This window comes from Pararge aegeria, chromosome 8, assembly GCF_905163445.1.
Source record: "Pararge aegeria chromosome 8, ilParAegt1.1, whole genome shotgun sequence".
In the NCBI taxonomy this organism is placed as follows: domain Eukaryota; kingdom Metazoa; phylum Arthropoda; class Insecta; order Lepidoptera; family Nymphalidae; genus Pararge; species Pararge aegeria.
Window position 1 is genome coordinate 1,009,935 of NC_053187.1, and position 19,572 is coordinate 1,029,506.

Genomic DNA, 19,572 nt, shown 5'->3' on the forward strand with positions numbered 1-19,572 from the left:
AGCCTCCCAATATACCAGACCAGAAATAATCCAGAAATTAGAAATTTCAGGACCTACACATGTCCTACTACGACAAAAGAACAAGTTCATGACTAAGCATTCCTAATGCCTTTGAGACTACCGTGCTTTCACAACCGAAACCTGGTCAAATCAATCGATTATATCAAATGAGCTATTGATTAGCCATGATGACTATTTACAGGACCCAGTTCGTTTCAGTGTGTATATACCACTAATTTAATTCATGTTTTTTTATTTCACTTGAAGTTAGCCCTTGACTTTCTAGCATCTCACCTTATGGTGATAATTGGTAGCGGGCTAACCTGTTAGGTCGTCATATCCCTTATCGGGTTCCACGCGAAATCGCACCGGAACACTTAATCGCTTAGCTGCACGTCTTTGTCGGTAGGGCCATCACTATCATTATCATCCCTTTAACCAATTTACGTCCACTGATTGATATAGGTATTTTGTAGGGAGTTCCAAAATCCACGTTTCTGGGCCGCTCGTTTCTCCCAGCTACTTGTTTGGTCGGTCCACCTCGTCGGGGGCTAACCATCCCTGCGTTTACCGGTGCGGGATCGCCATTCCAGCTATGTCTCTCGCCCATTGCCACTTCAGCTTCTCGACTCACTGAGCTATGTCAGTGACTCTAGTTTTTCTAATTTATGATTTGATCACGCACGCGTGCACTTGGTTCCTTACCAGGGTATGCATATAGCAGGAAAATTGCATAAAACGGCAAAAATCCTTTTGCTGTACGAGATATATATCAATTTTAGGGTATGCAGTGCTTTTGTGCATGTATGAAGTGCACGCCACTGATCTCATCCATTATCCGCTGAGTGAAACTGAGCCTTCTTATAAGGCCCATAGTAAGCAAGCTCCAGATCCGTAAGTTATCGCTGGCAACGCGCACTGTTAATCGCACGCGCTAATCTAGTTAGTCGTTAGTTATCGGGCCCGTTTGTGAACTTACATGAAAATGAGTACTAGAGTGTATGTTACCGGGGTCGTGGCAGAGCAACTTGCGCAGTGACCGCCGGAAGTTGCGCGTCATCAGGCAGTAGACGATTGGGTTGATCGCCGAGTTCGTGTGCCCTGGAAGAGGAAAGACAATATATATTGAGCAAGTGGAGCAACGCAGCAGCAATAGCTACCTAACCACTAGGCCAGGACTTTTACCTCTCTTTCATCCTTATCATCATCATCTTCATGGTCAGCTAATAACGGTCCACTTTTGGTTAGTCCTCCTAACGCGAGAGTATTCCCATAGTCACATGCCAGAGACCTCTCTAGCCTGTGATTATGGTCGCCGAAAATGAAACCCGCGGGACCCCAGAGGAGGGGTGGTGACTACAGTATTCTGTTCTGCCATCACCACACAAGCAATAATATATCACCTGATTTTACGGTGAAGGAAACATCGTGAGGAAACTGGCATGCCTGAGAGTTTTGCATAACTTTCCCAAAGCACGTAAAGTCACACTTAGCCATCGGGATGGACTAAGGCTTAAACCTATCTCATTCCGAAAGTGTTTGGTTGATAATGATGATTGGGTAATAACATAGCTTGAAGAACCAATGGACGTCGAGATCTCAGTGATGGAGTGCTGAACCTGCACTAGAAAGTCACAGTAGGTTAACCAGACGATATAAAACGACCTGTAAATACGGCATAAAATCGAAGCGAATGGAAATCCCTACAAAAGACCGACGGACGGACGGATGATAACATACAATTATATTAGGAGTTTTATTTTACCTTGATATTGAACATTAATTTTCAAGTCATTATCCCTAACAAATAAGTTTTATTTATTTTAACATTATTATTATAACTCTATAATTTAATTGAATATATTATATTATTTATAGTTGAATTGCATTCATATTTATTATATTATTTTATTTTATGTGATTATTTCAACCGATTATTTTGTAATTTTGCACGCACACTTACAGCAATTGCTGCTTAGTCAAGTTACTTACTGCTATTTCTGCTTATTAGGTTAATTTCATAGTTTTTGATTTTGATTATTATTTACCTCTTTGATGATTTTGTATTTCACGATGTCCTTCAGGGGTAAATAAGCTTGTGTTAATGTAAAAAATATCTTTTGTTTGTTTATATATTATACTCTATGTTATTGTCCTTCTTTATGATTATTTTGTTATTTTTTAGTCGCAAGGATTCAATGACGACGAAGATAATGGGGCTGGCTGAAAACCAGTGCTGTGCGTTTTAGTATCCAGCTATACTGAGCCAGCTCCTTTGTCACACATATTTTTTATTTTTATTCTTTAAAAATTTATGACACAAATGTAACATTTTCACAAATGTGTGATTTACTTTCTTTCTTTACTTTGTATTTCATATTTGCATAACATATATGCAAATATAACTATTCGTATATAAATCTATTCTATTCCATGAAAAAATGTGGTTATATTTACCTAGAAGCAGTGTATACGGCAGCACCAATGCCACGGAATCTTCTCGAACGGCGTTCACATCTAGCAGCAGCTGCAGAATGTTGTAAGGCAGCCAGCAAAGCGCAAACAGAACTGCCAGCAGAAGTAGTATCCAAGCCACTCGTTTTCTCTCTCTCACTAATCGTAGCCGCTGAAAATATAATTACCACGGATTCTTCATTAAATAATTCTTATAATAAATAAGACTTTCTACTTTCCCCACTTTCTATGATAGACGTTCACTATGTCGCTTCAAAAGTGCATATAAACTAGGCCTACTTTAACTAAGTTAATTTTAAATTTGAATTATGAATTTGAATTTGAATTTTGAATTTTGAATTTTAATTTTGAATCTGAAATTTGAATTTTAAATTCACTAGGAGAACTACAATAGGTCTGTCAAGTGGAAGTAAACCTAAGGAAGTAACCTAAAGATTTCAATCCAATCTATTAAATTACTGAAGCTTGAATTTAAAGCATTAAAATTAATAGTTTTGGTATTCTGGTTTCTTTCTTGGTCGTTTTTTTTTCCTTAATAACTACAACATCAAATCAAATGGTCAAATCATTTGTTATACTAAGTATACCATTACACCTCTGCTAGAAACCATATTCTATCAAACCCCAGAAAATGGAATTACGACAGAAAACATATTAATTTATGTTGTTTTGTTTCATAAAACAAAACATAAAAATGTAAAAGACGATAGGTATGTTATTTTTTCGTAAGCCTTGTCCAGTTTATTTATATTATGCAAATCATATTTTTAGTGCAGATCGTTTGTTTCCACTTATTTGGAAAGGTGAGTAAACATTGTTCGATCTTTGCCAATATTATTTTCCGCAAACAAAGAAGTACCGCACATTCTGCGTAGCTTATTTGTCTAGGGGATTCCTTTTTTAATAATTACTATCTGATACCCGCGAATTCGTTCGCGTGGATTAAGGTTTTTATTCCGTAGAGAACTCTCTTATTTACCGGGATTAAAGAAAGCCTATGTTATATTCCAGGCTACAATCTATCTCTGTAGAACATTTCAGCAAAATCGGTCCAATAGTTTCAAAGTAATTGTGTTATAAACATAGAAACTTTCGCCTTTATAAGTAAGATTGTACAATATTCTTCTCTTCTAATCTATGGTTTTTTAGTAGTTATCACAATATTTACGTCATCAAACGTTTCAAATAGTCGGCAGCTGAAGCTCCAAGATCAAGATTTGTTATCGTATATTATTAGCGTATGAGAAGGGGTTAAGGCCGTAATCCCCACGCTGCTCTGGCGGATTGGAGGACTCCAAACACCTGTGTTTTCTCACGACATTTTCTTTCACCTCTCAAGTAAGTGACATTTAAATTGCTTAAAACGGACACAACATAAAAGTTAGAGGTGCGTGCTAGGGTGCTGATGTCAAACTCGGCCCACCGAAAGTGAAGTCGAAGTCCCACCCACTGGGCTATCACTGCTTTTAAATTAAAGGGTACAAAGTATAGAAATTTATTGTTTAACTAGCAGTCCCTCGCAACTACGTACGCGTATGTGTCAAGCTTAAAAGATATCCAAAGAGTATCCACATATATCCACCACCAACCACATATAACAATTCCACAATACATTATACCGTCTAAGCATCGCATGTATCGGAAACTCTCAAAAGGAATCATTTTTATCGTTTGTGCAGCATTTTACACCTATACTTCACTCCAATTATTTGTAGCGTGTTGTTATATCCTATATCCTTTCTCGATTAATGAACTAGATAAAACAGAGATATTTTTCCAATTCCACCCACTAGTTCGTGAAAAAAGCGCGTTCAAACAAACAAACTCTTCAGCTTTATTATAAAAGTATATATTTTGTTTCACAAAGAGATAGTCAGGAAAAATGGAGCAAAGTCGTCACAAACTGGTACCCACGAGATGGAAAGAGAAATAGAGGCCGACCATATAGGAGGTGGGAAGACGACATTAATCAGACCGCGGGACCTAACTGGCGCAGAGTAGCGCACGACAGGAAGCAGTGGCGAGAGCTAGAGGAGGCTTTTGCCAACAGGCAATCTGAAACTCGGGACATAATTAATTAATAATTTAAGTACATAATTTTAATTCAATGTTATTGTTAAACCATACCTAACCTAACAATTCAATATATTAATGTTTATTAAATTTAAAAGTATAAATGTTTATTAGTGTGTATGAAATGACGTTTTGGAATTAAAGGCCATTTTATTTTATTTTATTTTATATATTTTGTTTAAGTTTGACGGCCGACTGGCGCAGTGGGCAGCGAACCTGCTTTCTGAGTCGTGGCCGTGGGTTCGATTCCCACAACTGGAAAATGTTTGTGTGATGAACATGAATGTTTTTCAGTGTCTGGGTGTTTATCTGTATATTATAAGTAATTCTGTGGTTTATATTCATAGAAATATTCATCAGCTATCTTAGTACCCATAACACAAGCTACGCTTACTTTGGGACTAGGTGGCGATGTGTGTAATGTCGTAGTATATTTATTTATTTATTTATTTATTTATATTGTAAATCTAATATATAAATATATATAAAGCATAAATTTTTACAAAGTTTGTAAACGAATAATTTAAAAGAAGGCTCCGTTTTGAATAAAAACCTCAGTTTGGTAATCTGCCAGAAAGTTTACACATCATGCCTACCTGTTGACTATTGGCACTGCCCTCCGCTTGGTCAAATGGGGGCAGCACTGAGCACAGTCTCCTTCCCATCAAAGAGTAGGATACCACTACGATACAGCCTGAAAATTAAAAAAAAAAATCATATCCTTCAATGCCTTATTTATAATAAGGATCAGAAATTATTTAAAAATGTAGACATACAAAAGCGGCCTTATTGCGGCGAACAATCTCTTACAGGCCACCTTCGAATTATAGAACCTGTGGCAAGAGAGCTGGACAGTGCTAGTAAAGTAACATAATATATATTTTTATTTTTATGTTTATATATATAAATATTTTATTTTGTTTTTATGTATATATATATATATAAACATAAAAATATATAAACATAAAAACATGAATATAACGAGTTTCAATAACATCAACAAATACTTAATGATAATAAAAAGAGATACGGCTCTATCCATTATTGATGGACCTTTCTCTTATCAACATTTTTTTTTATTATTATGGGATGGTGATAGCATAATTCAATAACTGAAAACTTAAGCTTAATTAGTTTCATACGCTCCTTGGTCTAAGAAAAAGTATAAAACATATTTACTCGACTATTTATAACTCCCGACGCAAAAACAATAGGTTATTAAATCACATAAAAATCAGGCTTCATCCATAGGAATATACGTTTGACGTGTCTGTGTGTGTATATGTGTGTCCACAACACACAAGTCTGCCTGTGGCATCATAGCTCCAGAACGGATAAGCTGATTTTCATTTTGTTTTTTGTTTGAAAGGTGTATTAGTCAGGAGTGTTCTTAGCTATATTTGATGAAAATCGGTCCAAGATGGCCGCCGCCACAAAATAGTCGATATAATTTTCTTCACAACTGTCTTAACATAGGTATAAAATGAAAGGGCTTGACTCGTAGAATAATGTACACAATATTAAAAGGGAATGAGGAATAATTTTGTGTTAGTATTTTTTTAACTTGAAAATTAAATCTTTATTGATCTTGTTACTACCATATTCGGCAAGACAGTGCTTGAAAAATGAATTTCAAATAAGAGAATGGAAAGGCAGAAATACGACGTATGTTATATAAATGCTTGTAACAATAAGTACTGTGGACGCTAATGAATATTTATTGCCTGCTTGAAAAAGATACCGAGAGACATTTATGGTTAACCTTTCCTTACCTTACCTAAATTGGAAAGTAAACTACTTGAATACATGAAAAATTTACGAATCCCTTTTCTATCTTCATTGAATACACAGGTGTTTTAAGATTATCATGAAGTTTTTTCTTAGTTTTCCATAACAACAGTTTACGAAAATAACGATGCTACACAATTAGGGAATGAAATATGAATACATACAAAAATTAAGGATACAGTGAGAAATGCCTTTATTAGGAAGAAAATAAAGGATACAGATGTTATAAAACATGAACTCGTTTCAAAATGGAAATGACTTATACAAACAGTCAAAGACGAGGTAAATTAATAATCTATGTAAGTAAATACATAAGTATATAAGTATGAAATGTATATAAAAATAATCTAAGAAATTAATTTATCTTACGTAAATAAAGAGAGTTAGTAAATAGTGTAAGTACATTATTAAAATAAAAAAAAAAATGTTAAGTTAAAAAGCAACTATATAATGTTAGTAAAATATGAAAGAAAATAATGTACGCAAAAAAATAACGTACGTACGTAAATATTATACGTTAGTAAGTAATATATATAATTTAATAATGTATGTAAGAAAATAATGTAAATAAGTAATGTACGTAAGTAAATAAAATATATAAGAAAATAATATTATTTATTTTATTTCATTTTTCTTTAATTGGAAAACCAACAGTTCTAGGTACTAAATAGTTAACAGATTGGTTGACTTAAAGAGTTAAAACTAATAACAGGTTTCCACAGATAAGTTTCATATAAACAAGGGTAACTGATAGAACCCAGCAAAAATGCAGCAAACTATAAGTAAATATTAAGTTTACCTAGCATGCAACAGTTTATCTACTAAGTTGCGACATACACTGTTCATATTACCATAAAATAAGTAAATTTCGGGGTCATTGTAAACATAATTAAGAAGGCAAGATACACAGATTACAAAATAGTTAAATCTATTCTTAGTTTTTGTCAAGGGTACGTGCAGAATCTTTTTATGCCTAGGTAATCGTGAGGGTACAATAAAATGTATCTTAGTAAGTAATTGCGGACTATCTAATGACCCTCTAACAATGTTAAGTAAGAGACAAACATCGGCAATGTTTCTACGTATATGAAGGGGTACAAGGTTAAAATCCAAACATGATATTTCGTAGGAAGTTTTAGGAATAAAAGTAAATAATGTAAGTAAGTAAATAATACACGTAAGTAAATATTGACGCAAGTAAATAATGTAAGTAAGTAAATAATATACGTCAGTAAATAACGTTAGTGAGTGAATAATGTATGTAAGTAAATAATGAACGTAAGTAAATAACGTTACTGAGAAAATAATATAAATAAGTAAATAGTGTACGTAAATAAATAATGTAAATAAGTAAATAATGTAAGTAAGGAAATAATATACGTAAGTATATTATGTAAGTAAGTAAATAACGTTAGTGAGTAAATAATATACGTAATAAATGTATCTACGTAAATAATGTATCTAAGTAAATAATGTACGTATGTATATAATATACGTAAGTAAATAATGTACGTAAGTAAATAATATACGCAAGAAAATAATGTGCGCAATTAAATAATGTAAGTAAGTAAATAATATACGTAAGTAAATAATGTACGCAAGTAAATAATGTAAGTAAGAAAATAATATATATAAGGAAATAATGTATATATATAAGTAAAGTATGTAAGATTACAAAGTATACAGGCTTTGGATGAAGTCTTCATAAGAAATATAATATTAGGTTTATCATATTTTACTATTCCAAGTTGTAAAAATTAAGTATACTAATTTTGACGAGTTTTGCTTTGAGAGTTCAATGCTTAACTAAAATAAGTTAGGATATTTAAAATTTCTTGACTGGGTTGGTTTTAAAAGAGGCCTTGTTATCAAATTTACCTACTGTTTCGAGAACCAGGGTTTTAGTAAATAAAAAAGTAATAATCGAGCTTTTTGTGGCAGAACTCGTCCGGGGTCCACTACCACTATGCTTCTTCTTCTTCTTCTTCTTCTGGGCAGTTTCCGCACGTAAGCGCTTCGCTTGTTGTACGTGAAATTTCCCAATGTTGCTCGCTACTCCAGCCATCCAAGCTCGTTCCAGAATCCCAGCATGCCGCCCAGGTTGCTGAGGATTTCTGGGATAGTGGCTGGTGATCCCAGGTAGATCTCGCGTTGCTCTGTCACGCCCGTGCACTCCAGCATCACGTGCGTAGGTGTTTCATTCTTCTCCATGCATGCTCTGCAAAGAGGACTGTCAGTGACACCTATAATGGAAAGATGTCTGTTTAAGGAGCTATGTCCTGTTATGAGTCCCACCACCTTCCTAAGTTTGCTTCTATCCAGGCGGAGTAGTTTGTTAGTTAGGTGTTGGTTTAGGTTAGGGAAAGCTATTTTGGTTTGTTTACAATCTTTTGCATTGGCCCAAAGTAGGGAATGCTCCTTATGTGTTTGTTCATGTAGCCATGTTTTGTACTCACTGAACGGAATCGGTACGATCGGTTCTGGTCCTACTACCTTCAGTGTTGTGGCTTGGCGAGCTAGTGAGTCCGCCGCTTCGTTGCCTGGGTTCCCGTCATGCCCTTTGACCCACCTTAGGGTGATGTCATTAGAGGCAGCGAGTGTTTCCAGGGCGTTGTGGCAGTCGTAAATGAGATTAGAGGTTGTGCTGCTGCTGGCCAGGGAACGGAGAACCGTTTGGCTGTCAGAGTTTATGATTATTTTATTGTTCATTACCTTTCTGTTTGTCATCGCTATGGCTGCGGTGGTGATGCCGACGCACTCTGCTTGGAAGACAGAATTGTTCTTACCAAGTGGGTAGCTGATCCTCATGTTTAGCTCCGGGCATACTATACCGGATCCTGTGCCTGTTTTGCTTTTGGAACCGTCCGTGTATACTTCGATGGTGTTTTGTTCTGTTTTACTACTTTGTTCTTTTCCTATGTTTATTTTGTATTGCCTGTCTAATATGTAGCGTTTGCTAATTTTGTCGCATTTCCACTCTAGTTGTGGTTGTCTTTTGTACGCCTCTTCCAGGATTTTGGTGTGTGCTGTGCTGGTGTTCTTCCAGAGTCCTGAGGCTTTGAGTCTCAGGGCTGCAAGTGTAGCCTCCTTTTTGATATATAAGTGGAGCGGCGGGATGTCCAGTATGGTTTCAAGCGCCGTTGTTGGTGTCGTGCTCATGCCGCCAGTGATGGCTAGGCATGCTTGTCGTTGAAGTTTTTGTAGTTCTAGCTGGGTGGTTATGAGTTCTGTTCTTGGCCACCATATGAGTGCAGCATATGTCAGAGTACTCCTTACTACTGCTAGGTAAAGCCAGTTCATTATTTTAGGTTTTAGTCCCCAAGTTTTACCTAGCATGCGTTTACATTGGTGTAGTATAATAGTTGCTTTGTTTGTTTTGTCTTCTATGTGTCTTTTCCAGCTGAGCTTACTGTCCAAGGTGACTCCTAGGTATTTTACTTCATTAGACAGGGTGAGGTTCGTGTTGAACAGGGTGGGTAATTTTGGTATGTCCGGTTTCCTTTTGTTAGTGAAGAGAACCAGCTCTGTTTTCTTAGGGTTTACTGAAAGATCGTTTTCCTTACACCATCTTTCAATTAGTCGCAGAGCTCTTTGCATGATTTCGCACTACTTACCACTATGCTTATTTCCCCGCTAAGCAGCATTGTCGCAATGCTGTGTTCCGTTCTGAAGGCCGTGGTTGACGGTCTAATTGCAGGCACATAGTTACCAATTCGAAGCCACGAGACTAAGCGCAGACGAGGCCGATCATTAAGATTCTTCATCTATATTTATATTGCAGAAAAGAGCTGTACGATCAATATATAAACTTAAATCATGCGAATCCCTCCGTGAGGAATTTAAAAAAATAGGTATACTTACTGTAGCTTCACAATATATTTATAATAATATAGTATTTGTAAGACAACATATTAGTCTTTATAAACAAATAGTGGATATAAACAGTCGACTTACAAGAAATGGTCATAAATTAGTGACATCTGCATATCGCCTGCGAAAGGTACAGAGGTCATTTGGGGGATTGAGTATACGCTTTTATAATATGATTCCTTAAGTAATTTTGGACCTGCCAATGCATAAGTTTAAAGTAAATGTAAAACATTTATTACAGCGAGGTTACTATACAATTGGTTATTGTTAAGAGTCTATAGCGAAATTCCAAATTCGTTGTGCATTTATTTAAAGTAGCTACCTTAAGACTCATAATGAAAATAATTAAATGATACTTAAAGTAAGCTATGTATTGATTGAAATAGTTTAAGACGCTGAAATATCTGAAATAACATAATTAGTCAAAAGAAAATTTTCTTACCAGGTACCGCGTAGACTAATATAAAACTGAAAGTCCCGAATAACTCTTTTCTTATGGTGTCTGGCCATATCTCTGTGCAGAACTCGATGGTGTTTTCTACATATACCTGGAAAGGGAATTAAAAAAAATAACTCATTACTTGATTTAAGGAAACCAAATGGTACGGCGGAAACGAATAGCGTGAAACTATTTCTTTCGCAATCATTAAGTTTTCAACGCATTTGTGATTTAAAAACCGCGTAGTAAAATAATCTGTGGCTTCACACAAATTTAACGCAGTGCGGTGTGGAACAAATTTGCGGAAAATCTTTTCGACACACAACTTCATACTGCATTTTCATTTCATACTCATGTCGAGGGAGGTGTGAAAAAAATGTAATCCGCCATTTTATGGCAGCGGCTTTGACCGATTTTCATCAAATGTAGCAAATATAAAAACTAAATCGAAATCGATTTAAAGTAGCGTTGGCAAGGGTAATGTTATGTAGGAAATTAAAACAATAACTCTTAAGAAATTCACCTAAATTTTTGGTGCACGTTGATTGAGGATCAGTCGAATAATTTAAGCATTTATATATTTCATCCCTTGCATTTTCTACTGTTTTTTTTATTTATACACAGAACTAGAGTCCACTTAGGATGTGCATAACATCATCATCTTCTGTAAGTGTAACGTTTGCCAAAACAATCTTGTTACACTGCATTATAGCTTTAGCGTCATTTCCTCATCTTCGTCATATTTCCGCCAGCTATAGAAGCTCCAGTGGATAATAACCTTAGTACTTTCATTGAAACATCAAATTAAATAAACGCTAATTGGCTGATTTTTCCGAGAAAACCAATCATTATTTGTTATTTTATATTCTACTCAACACAGCTATCAAAATAAATGGGCCCGCGACTAAAAGCGATTCGAACATAAAATTTTAACAACGTGTTTGAATAAAAAAAAAATTAAAGGGTATTAAGGTTTTACAAAGATTAAGAACGAACGGATAAACCTTTTTTTTTTTTTTTTAACGTGAATAAGTCGAGAGTGTTCTACTTCTTTTTTTGCTTTTTTGGCTTTTAGGTGTGCCAAATCGTCACGTTGTACTTCGCCAATGTCACGTATGTATACTTGGAAGATCCAGAAAGGTGATTGTCAAAAGGAAAACATAACATAACTATAACTCTATACTTTTTATAAATCTTAATATTCCAAAATAAGGCGTTCGTAATAGAGTGTTATAATTCAAAGATTTGTTTTATTATAAATCATAATTTATATATTATTTTGTTATTAAATTTATCTTTTAATATTCTAATAACTGGATTTATTACCTTTCAATAAAAATAATTATTATTAAAATTAAATTAATATTATTATAATTAAATGGGAGGATGTTCTAAGCTATGTATCATAAAAAGCGGTCGAAGATGGCCGTCGTCACAAAATGGCGGATTAGATTTTTTTTGCTACTTCCTCAATGGGAATCAAACGACTAGTACAATAATAATAGAAAACTAGTAGAATATCTGCATGATATTGAAAGTCAGGGGTTTTTAAATTTATATTCTTATCTACTGATTATGTTTCCTTCGTATGCATAATAACTATCGATCATGTTAGGCAAAGGTCATGCAAGGTTTGCTTTAAATTTTAATTTATAAGTATTCACAATAAGACAGTTGAAGTTTGTATTATAATAGTAGTGTTAAATGAATTAATTATCTATTTATGTAGCCTAGTAATGTGAACTTTTATTTATATAACAGTAAATACTTTTTAATTTACTCCAAGCTCCAATTAAAAAAGGAGTTATCGCTAGTTTAAAAAAATAAGGGCTACACCAAAAAAAAAATTGTTTTTAGTTTTTTTATTCTTTGTCGCCCGGGTGGCGCAGTTGGCGGCAACCCTGCTTTCTTTCGAGTCCAAGGCCGTGAGTTCGATTCCCACAACTGGAAAATGTTTTCGTGATGAAAATGATTGTTTTTCAATATCTGGATGTTTATCCTTACTTTGGGGCTAGATCGCGGTGTGTGTATTTTCTTAGTATATTTATTTATTATTTATTCTATTAAAAACTATCCAATTTATTGGACAATAATACACAACTTTAAAAATATCAGTAAAACTACACCTCACGTATCTGAAATAAACTGTTCCGTCGGGATGCTTTAAAAAAATAAATAAAAGCGGCAACCGTTAGTCTTAAATATATAAATTATGTTAAACTTAACCAGGTATTCGAATAAATAAGGTTAAGATTTTAGCTTTCAGTATTTTATTCATACCATATTATATCGACAGCTAAGCTAATATTCGGTACCAATTTATTCCAACATGTTTGACTTTTAAACTGAGCAAAGTTCAAACATGTAGCCATTACATGTCAACAATGTTTTGTTCAAACAAACTTACTTGAGCATTTTAGTCAGATATAAGCTAAAGTTAGGTTTAATATCAATTAATTATAAATTATACATGCAAAAATTAAACTAAGTAATTATTAATTAGACTAAGCGTGAATGTCGAATTGTGTGGGACGATATGCAGATGTTTAACCTGGTGTGAATCCTTACTAATATAATAAATGCAAAGTATGTTTGCTTGTTTGTCCTTCCTTTACGCACTAACTTAGCAATTAATAAACATGTTTTTGTCAGGGAGTTAGTTGAAAGGACCGAAAGTAACATGGGCTTCTTTTTATCCCAGAAAAACAGAGTAAAAAAAATTATACAGTCTTTCATAACTTTAAGCCCGGGCAAATAAACATTCCTCCATTAAAACCCTGAACAAACACGAATTAAGTCACGGGCCGTAGCTAGTTAGCCAAACATACATTTAAATACTTACAATATACACATCAACACATTGCGGTCAGAGTATTTTATAAATCCCAATTTTAAACATTTCCAAAGTATAGTAAGCTCTGTGAAAACTAAGACCGTCATCAAATTAACACTCTCGGATTTAGGCCAGCATCTTAATAATTCATTAAAAATAATAAATTCTTCATTTTATATTATTCTTATAGTTTTAGCGTTTATTAAAACTCAAGCCAGCGTTTTGGCGTGTCTTTTCATTAGTTCAGCTTAACCTCGCTTTTTACTGACTTCGCGAACTTTTCTTTAAAGATATTTTTAACAGTACCAAGAATTCAAAAAAGTTAATTTGAATTTACACTGGTACATTTTGATGCATTAAAAATTTCGCGCTGCGGTGCTCATATTTTTAGTAAAGCTACAGCGAAGTAAATACAATTACGGAGTTTTATTTCAAGGTGTGCAAATGTGTGCAAAAGTGAGTCGGTTTCGAAAATAGTATTTCATGTTTCTACCGTAGTCTTGTATTATTGTGTTTTTAAGTCTTTGTATTTCTATCTTTCTATAATATCCTAAGTTTTGTGGGTCTAAAATTATCAATTAGACAGGAGACCAGTGCCCAGAAATAGATAATGAATGTAATGTGGATGATACTTACCGAACCGTTTCTAGTTCGTATCAGCGAAGGAACCACCTCTTTCTCAACCGCTGCAACTGCCAGCAGCGGTGCGAAGATGGCAAAGGAGACGAGCCACAGTGCCACCAAGAGACTGCAAGCTCCTCGACGCGACGGCATCCAGGGCTGGCGCAACGACTGCGTGATGGCGAGGTATCGGTCCACGGACATCGCTGTTATGGTGAACACGCTAGATGCCACTGCCACTCCTGGAATTCACGAATATCATAACCCATCTAATTATCATTCTAAAGATTACTAAACTATAGAATCATGTTGGAAAACAGCAATCTGCTGAGTTTCTCGCCGGCTCAGTGGAATCTGCCTTCCGAACCGGTGGTAGAGTCACTACAAACAGACTGACTTGACGTTTCAAAAGTGCTTATAAACTAGGCCTACTTGAAATAAATGAATTTTGAATCTTTTGACATCATTATCAGTTTAATGTGCTTCTAATGAGAATAGGTCTTCTCCCTCACATAAAATCAATCTACGCGAAAAAGTAGCAGGCTAAGATGAATTTGTAGCTATTTAGTAGTACTAGAGCTTTTTGAAGTACTACCACCGTTCGGGGAAGTACTACCACCATTCTGATTTCTGCTGTAAAGCAACATTGTTGCAATGCTGTGTACCGGTCTGAAGGGTCTGGTTGCTGGTGTAATTACTGGCACATAAGCCTTAACAGGTTGAGGGACACAGGGCGAGACCTTGCTGGATATGTGCCTGGCATGACATGCGAGGTGTTTATCTAATCATAGGCGATGGTTGTCATCTATCCGTGCAAAATAATGAAAAAAAAACCAAAATCCATCATGTGAGCGATTAATAATATAAAAAAAAAATTTAGTTACGTGAAATTAACCAACCCAATTCTGGTAACCGAGTAGTTTTTCGCCAGCCAGTCCCTTTCTAAATAGTTCAGCCACTAGTTTTTAATTGGCCTGTTTAGTTTTGAGTTAGCCATTTGTTTCTAATAAGCCATTAGTTTCTAGTTAGCCAATTGTTTCATTCGAATTAGTCAGAAGTTTCAAATTAGCTAGTTGTAAAAAAAGTTTTGAGTTTTCATGTGACAATTATCTCCATCATTATTTCAAAACAATATTTCCAGCATCTCGATGAAAGTTAATAATCCCCTTTAAAAATAATTGACTTGGCTATTAATTTAAGAAATTGATTACGCATTTCGTTTTGAATGAAGACAAACTAAAAGTTCGGCGATTGAGTTTGTTCCCAGTTTGAGTCTCAAAATTGGCCTTTTAATCCAGCGTCATTGCAATCACACTAATTGGATCCGCCTAATTGGTCCAACTTAAACAATAAAACAAGAAATACCCAGCAACTTTCTTCTTGTTAAGAAGGCTCGTTTAGTATGTATTGTATATGTAATGTTTATATTTAGCACAATTTAAGTATTGCACTATCTCGTTTTCTCTAATATGTTTCTTCAACCAAAAGTTGTCTGGAGGAGATCGCTTCAAGCGATAAGGCCGCCTTTGTGCATATGTATATTATCGTTTGTTTTTTTTGTTAACCTAGTGTCATATTTGTATGTGCAATAAAGACTTTATCTTCTTCTTCTTCTTCTCGTTTTGGGCATAAAAGAATTTTAACCGACTTATATATTTCAAGCAAACATATATATTCAAAAAGTTCATTTACGTTTGGCAATTTTCGTCACAGAACACGATAACCGTGACGTTTTTTCATCAAAACCGCCTATTAATCTCCCAGTCATGTACAGGCATCTCTTAAAGTAGGCAGTGAAATAGTGCATTGTCCTGTATTCATGATCGGTGACCTATTCCTGCTGGCAAAGTTTTTCAAATTACCACGCAAGGGAAGCCGCGGGTAAAAGCTAGTATTGCATATTTTCAGCGTGTGCACCCTTCGTTGCAAATCCAACATGCACTTAGCCCGCTTTCTTTACCACTGAATCATCTTTCCAATGAGCACTGAGTATAACGCCATACTTCCAAATCAAATCACGGTAGTTTATCTTATTTTGTCTTGCAGTACGTATCTGTACTTTGAACACGGTACACGAAACAAGAATCTGCTACTTTTCCCTAACAGAGGTACATTTGTAAGCCAAACCGTTACTTAGTCAAGAAATCTTAACGTTGTTTTATACACCCACATTTCAAAAGCTTCTATTACCAGCAAATAACATATATTTTAATGATAACTGAACCTAGGCATGTCCTTGGTAAAAAGGCAGCCTTAAGCTCTAAGCAAAGTCTGATATGTCCGAACGGTTATTTTAATCTATTTCGCTGGAATTTTGTACAATTTATTCCAAATAGACCGGAAAGCAATTCCAATTTGCTGAGTATCAGCGTTCCAGATCCAAATAGTTTTCGTAAAAAGCATCCTTTCTTTATTGCTTATATTGCTTTTACACGCTTTTTCAAATTTATAGCAATAGATTAACGTTCAACGCGCCTAAGGATATATATCGCTTCTTAAATTACTAACAACGATGCTATATTTCCTGGAAAAATGCGGTAACTAAAAAGTAATAACTATCTTGAGACATATCATATAAATAAGGACGATTGTTGCAATGCTGTGTCCGTTCTGAAAGGCATGGTTGCCGGTATAGTTACAGTCACATTAAGCTTAACACCTACGCCTCAAATTGATGGGCACAGGGCGGCATGTTTCAGAACATGCTCCTCGCATGCCCTGTGAAGTGTTGCTTTGTGTATAGGCACCCACCCTCTAAATATTTAAAAAAATCACCTAAGGTTTAATGTTGTCTGTTTTATTTTAAGGTACTCGTATCTTATATATTGTGAGTGCTATTAACACTGCAATAAATTAAAAATATGTACACCGCTATTTGCACCCTTACCTTGTAAAAAGTTGACAGTCTTACACATAACCTCGCCGAAGTACCACAGCAACGTCACTGACTTGGCAATCTGTACTGGCATGCAGAACAGGGTCACCAGGAGATCAGCTACCGACAGGTTAACCAGGAATATGTTTGTGACACTGCAACAATAAATATAAAATTTGAAATACTCGTATCATGTTCATTTTTACGGGCCACGGGTCTCCTCACATATTGAGAAGGGCAAAGTACGGATTGGTCGACTTCAAACGCCTTACCAAATTATGGAGAACTCTCACGCACGCAGGTTTCCGCACGTTGTTTTCTTTCACCGTTAAATAAAGTTATAACACATGTATTTTCGAGTTCAAAAGGGAATTGGCAATGGATGGGGCACAAAGCTAGTACAACCGGTAAACGTTGGGGTTCTAAGGTGCTGGAATGGTGACCCTGTAGGTCTACCCCCTAGCTAGGAGCCGCTGGAAACAAGCGACCGAGGACCGTGGGTTGTGGAACCCCCTACAAAAGACTTATGTCTAGCAGTGGACGTCAATCGATTGAATTGATGATGATGTAATTGAAAAGTTGGCAATACTAACTTTAAGTAAATCGAATTGCCTATATAACCTTGGGAAACTTACTGCAACTTATAACAAGAACAATTTGTTTTTATGTCGTGTAAAAAAATCCCTACGGAATTCTGCCGTTTCTACTCGCACTAACTAAAGCACCTACCTCGAATCTTCAATTGAACAGCATTCGATTTCGTTGTGCTATGCTATTGTGGTGTTCTCTCTTTTTTACTTCTTTTTAAAGTGAAAACTTCTTTTGGCGTAGTAAGTTAGGCTGAACCGTCACGCTTTGAGGTGAAAGGCTCGGTCGGGTGAACTCGGGAGCACCGAGTGTACTCGAGTGGGAAAGATACACTCAGCTGGACTACGCTGTTGAGTCGCTGTATTTAGCATATTCAATTCATATATTTTTATTGTCTTTGTTAATTTAATAGTTATTATTGGTACCTAATAATAATTATGTTAAAAATTTTTTGGTTCACATTGTGAGGTTGCTGTGTATAGTTAGCGGTTTATGGTGCTTCTATTATATATAGAAAAAACATTATAAACATTAAATATGGTAAAAAACACAGCCATTGTTATCACTCTTTTTTTAACTATCAGGAACTTCTTTAGATGGAGCCATGGAGGTAGGTAATGAAAATAATTGACTAGACTTAAGAGTTTCGTAAGCTAATTTACACCACCGTAAATGAAAAATGTTCTGCGCAGGTTAACTGTTAGTGATAAACCATTTGCTTTTTTTCAAAGAAAACTATCGACAAAGCAATCAATAACAAGTGAGCGAGTGTGAATCCCATTATTTACATGCGATTCAATAGTGACGAGGTAAGACGGCGACAAATTGTTATCATTTGTCTTTCACAGGGATTTGCTATCATTCACGAGCACATGCTAAGCAAAATGTTGTAGCACCTAAATTCATGCTAAAGTCTTATTCTGTAACCGTAAATACAGCTTTAATTTCAACGCTGACGCACGGACTAAATATGTTTTTTTCGGATTGTTTAAATAACCGCTAATTATTGCGATCGTAGAATTTCAGCTAGTGGAAACGCTATCGAGTATTAGTGCTAGAAGTAAATTGATAAGATCTCATCTCTAAGAGAATATATACATCAATACATAGTTATTGAACACGCCTTTGCAATGGCTCAACAAAGCCACCATATTGTTTCATTAAAAAAAATATACATAGTCGAGATGGGGATTCTAAAAGAACCTTACACATCCAAATCTGTTCACGAATATAGAAGTTGTAGTTAGATATAAACCACGCACGGCACGGGTCTCCTCCCACAATGAAAAGTGGTTGGGGCTGTGGTCCACCACGCTGGCCCTGTGCAGTTTGGTGGACTCCACACACCTTTTGAAAACTTTATGGAGAACTCTCAGGCATGAAGGTTTCCCTTCGATGTTTTCCTTCACTGTTAAAGCTAGTGATATTTTAATTGCTTAAAACGCACATAACTTAGAATAGTTAGAGGTGCGTGCTGGGATTCGAACTCGGCCCCCGAAAGTAAATTAGAAGTCCTGCCCACTTGGCTATCACCGCTTCACCGCCGCTTTTAAAAATATGCTAGAATAGATATGGGCATTTTGCTAAATAATATAGCATATTCACAGCGTTGATCGCAAGAATGTGAGATTATAGAATAACGCAGTCGGAGAATTCTTCAATTTATAACTGTTATTTTCGATGAGACATCTTGCTCGGGACAAGCTTTTAGCAAGATTGTTGTCTGTTGGTACATAACAATATACTAAACACACTGATTATATGTGAACTAAGATCATTGGAACTATCAGCTGTTTAGACAGTTTTAGGTTTCTGCCTGAGTAATTTAGTAAGAATACATTAACCCAAACATTTTAGATTTGCTGAGTTTCTTGCCGACTTCTTTTATACAGAACCTGCCTTCCATCAGTTTGATGCTAGAGTCATTCCAAATACCTGGACGATCAAAAGTAGACCTGCTTGAAATATTTTCATTTGAAATATTTACACTTTTGCCATCTTCGTCTCGAA

At 35.4% G+C, this 19,572-nt stretch overlaps 1 protein-coding gene across 1 annotated transcript in view; it reads right to left on the bottom strand.

Annotated features, from left to right (window-relative positions):
* LOC120625952 (QRFP-like peptide receptor) overlaps positions 1–19,572 on the bottom strand; it is a 92,643-nt gene that overhangs the window by 817 nt on the left and 72,254 nt on the right. Inside the window, exons 2-7 of the mRNA XM_039893232.1 lie at positions 16,987–17,129; positions 14,115–14,341; positions 10,649–10,754; positions 5,145–5,242; positions 2,458–2,626; positions 980–1,101 (exon numbers count right to left, since the gene is read on the bottom strand). Of these exons, the coding sequence (XP_039749166.1) occupies positions 980–1,101; positions 2,458–2,626; positions 5,145–5,242; positions 10,649–10,754; positions 14,115–14,341; positions 16,987–17,129 (865 nt within the window). The remainder of the gene's footprint in view (positions 1–979; positions 1,102–2,457; positions 2,627–5,144; positions 5,243–10,648; positions 10,755–14,114; positions 14,342–16,986; positions 17,130–19,572) is intronic.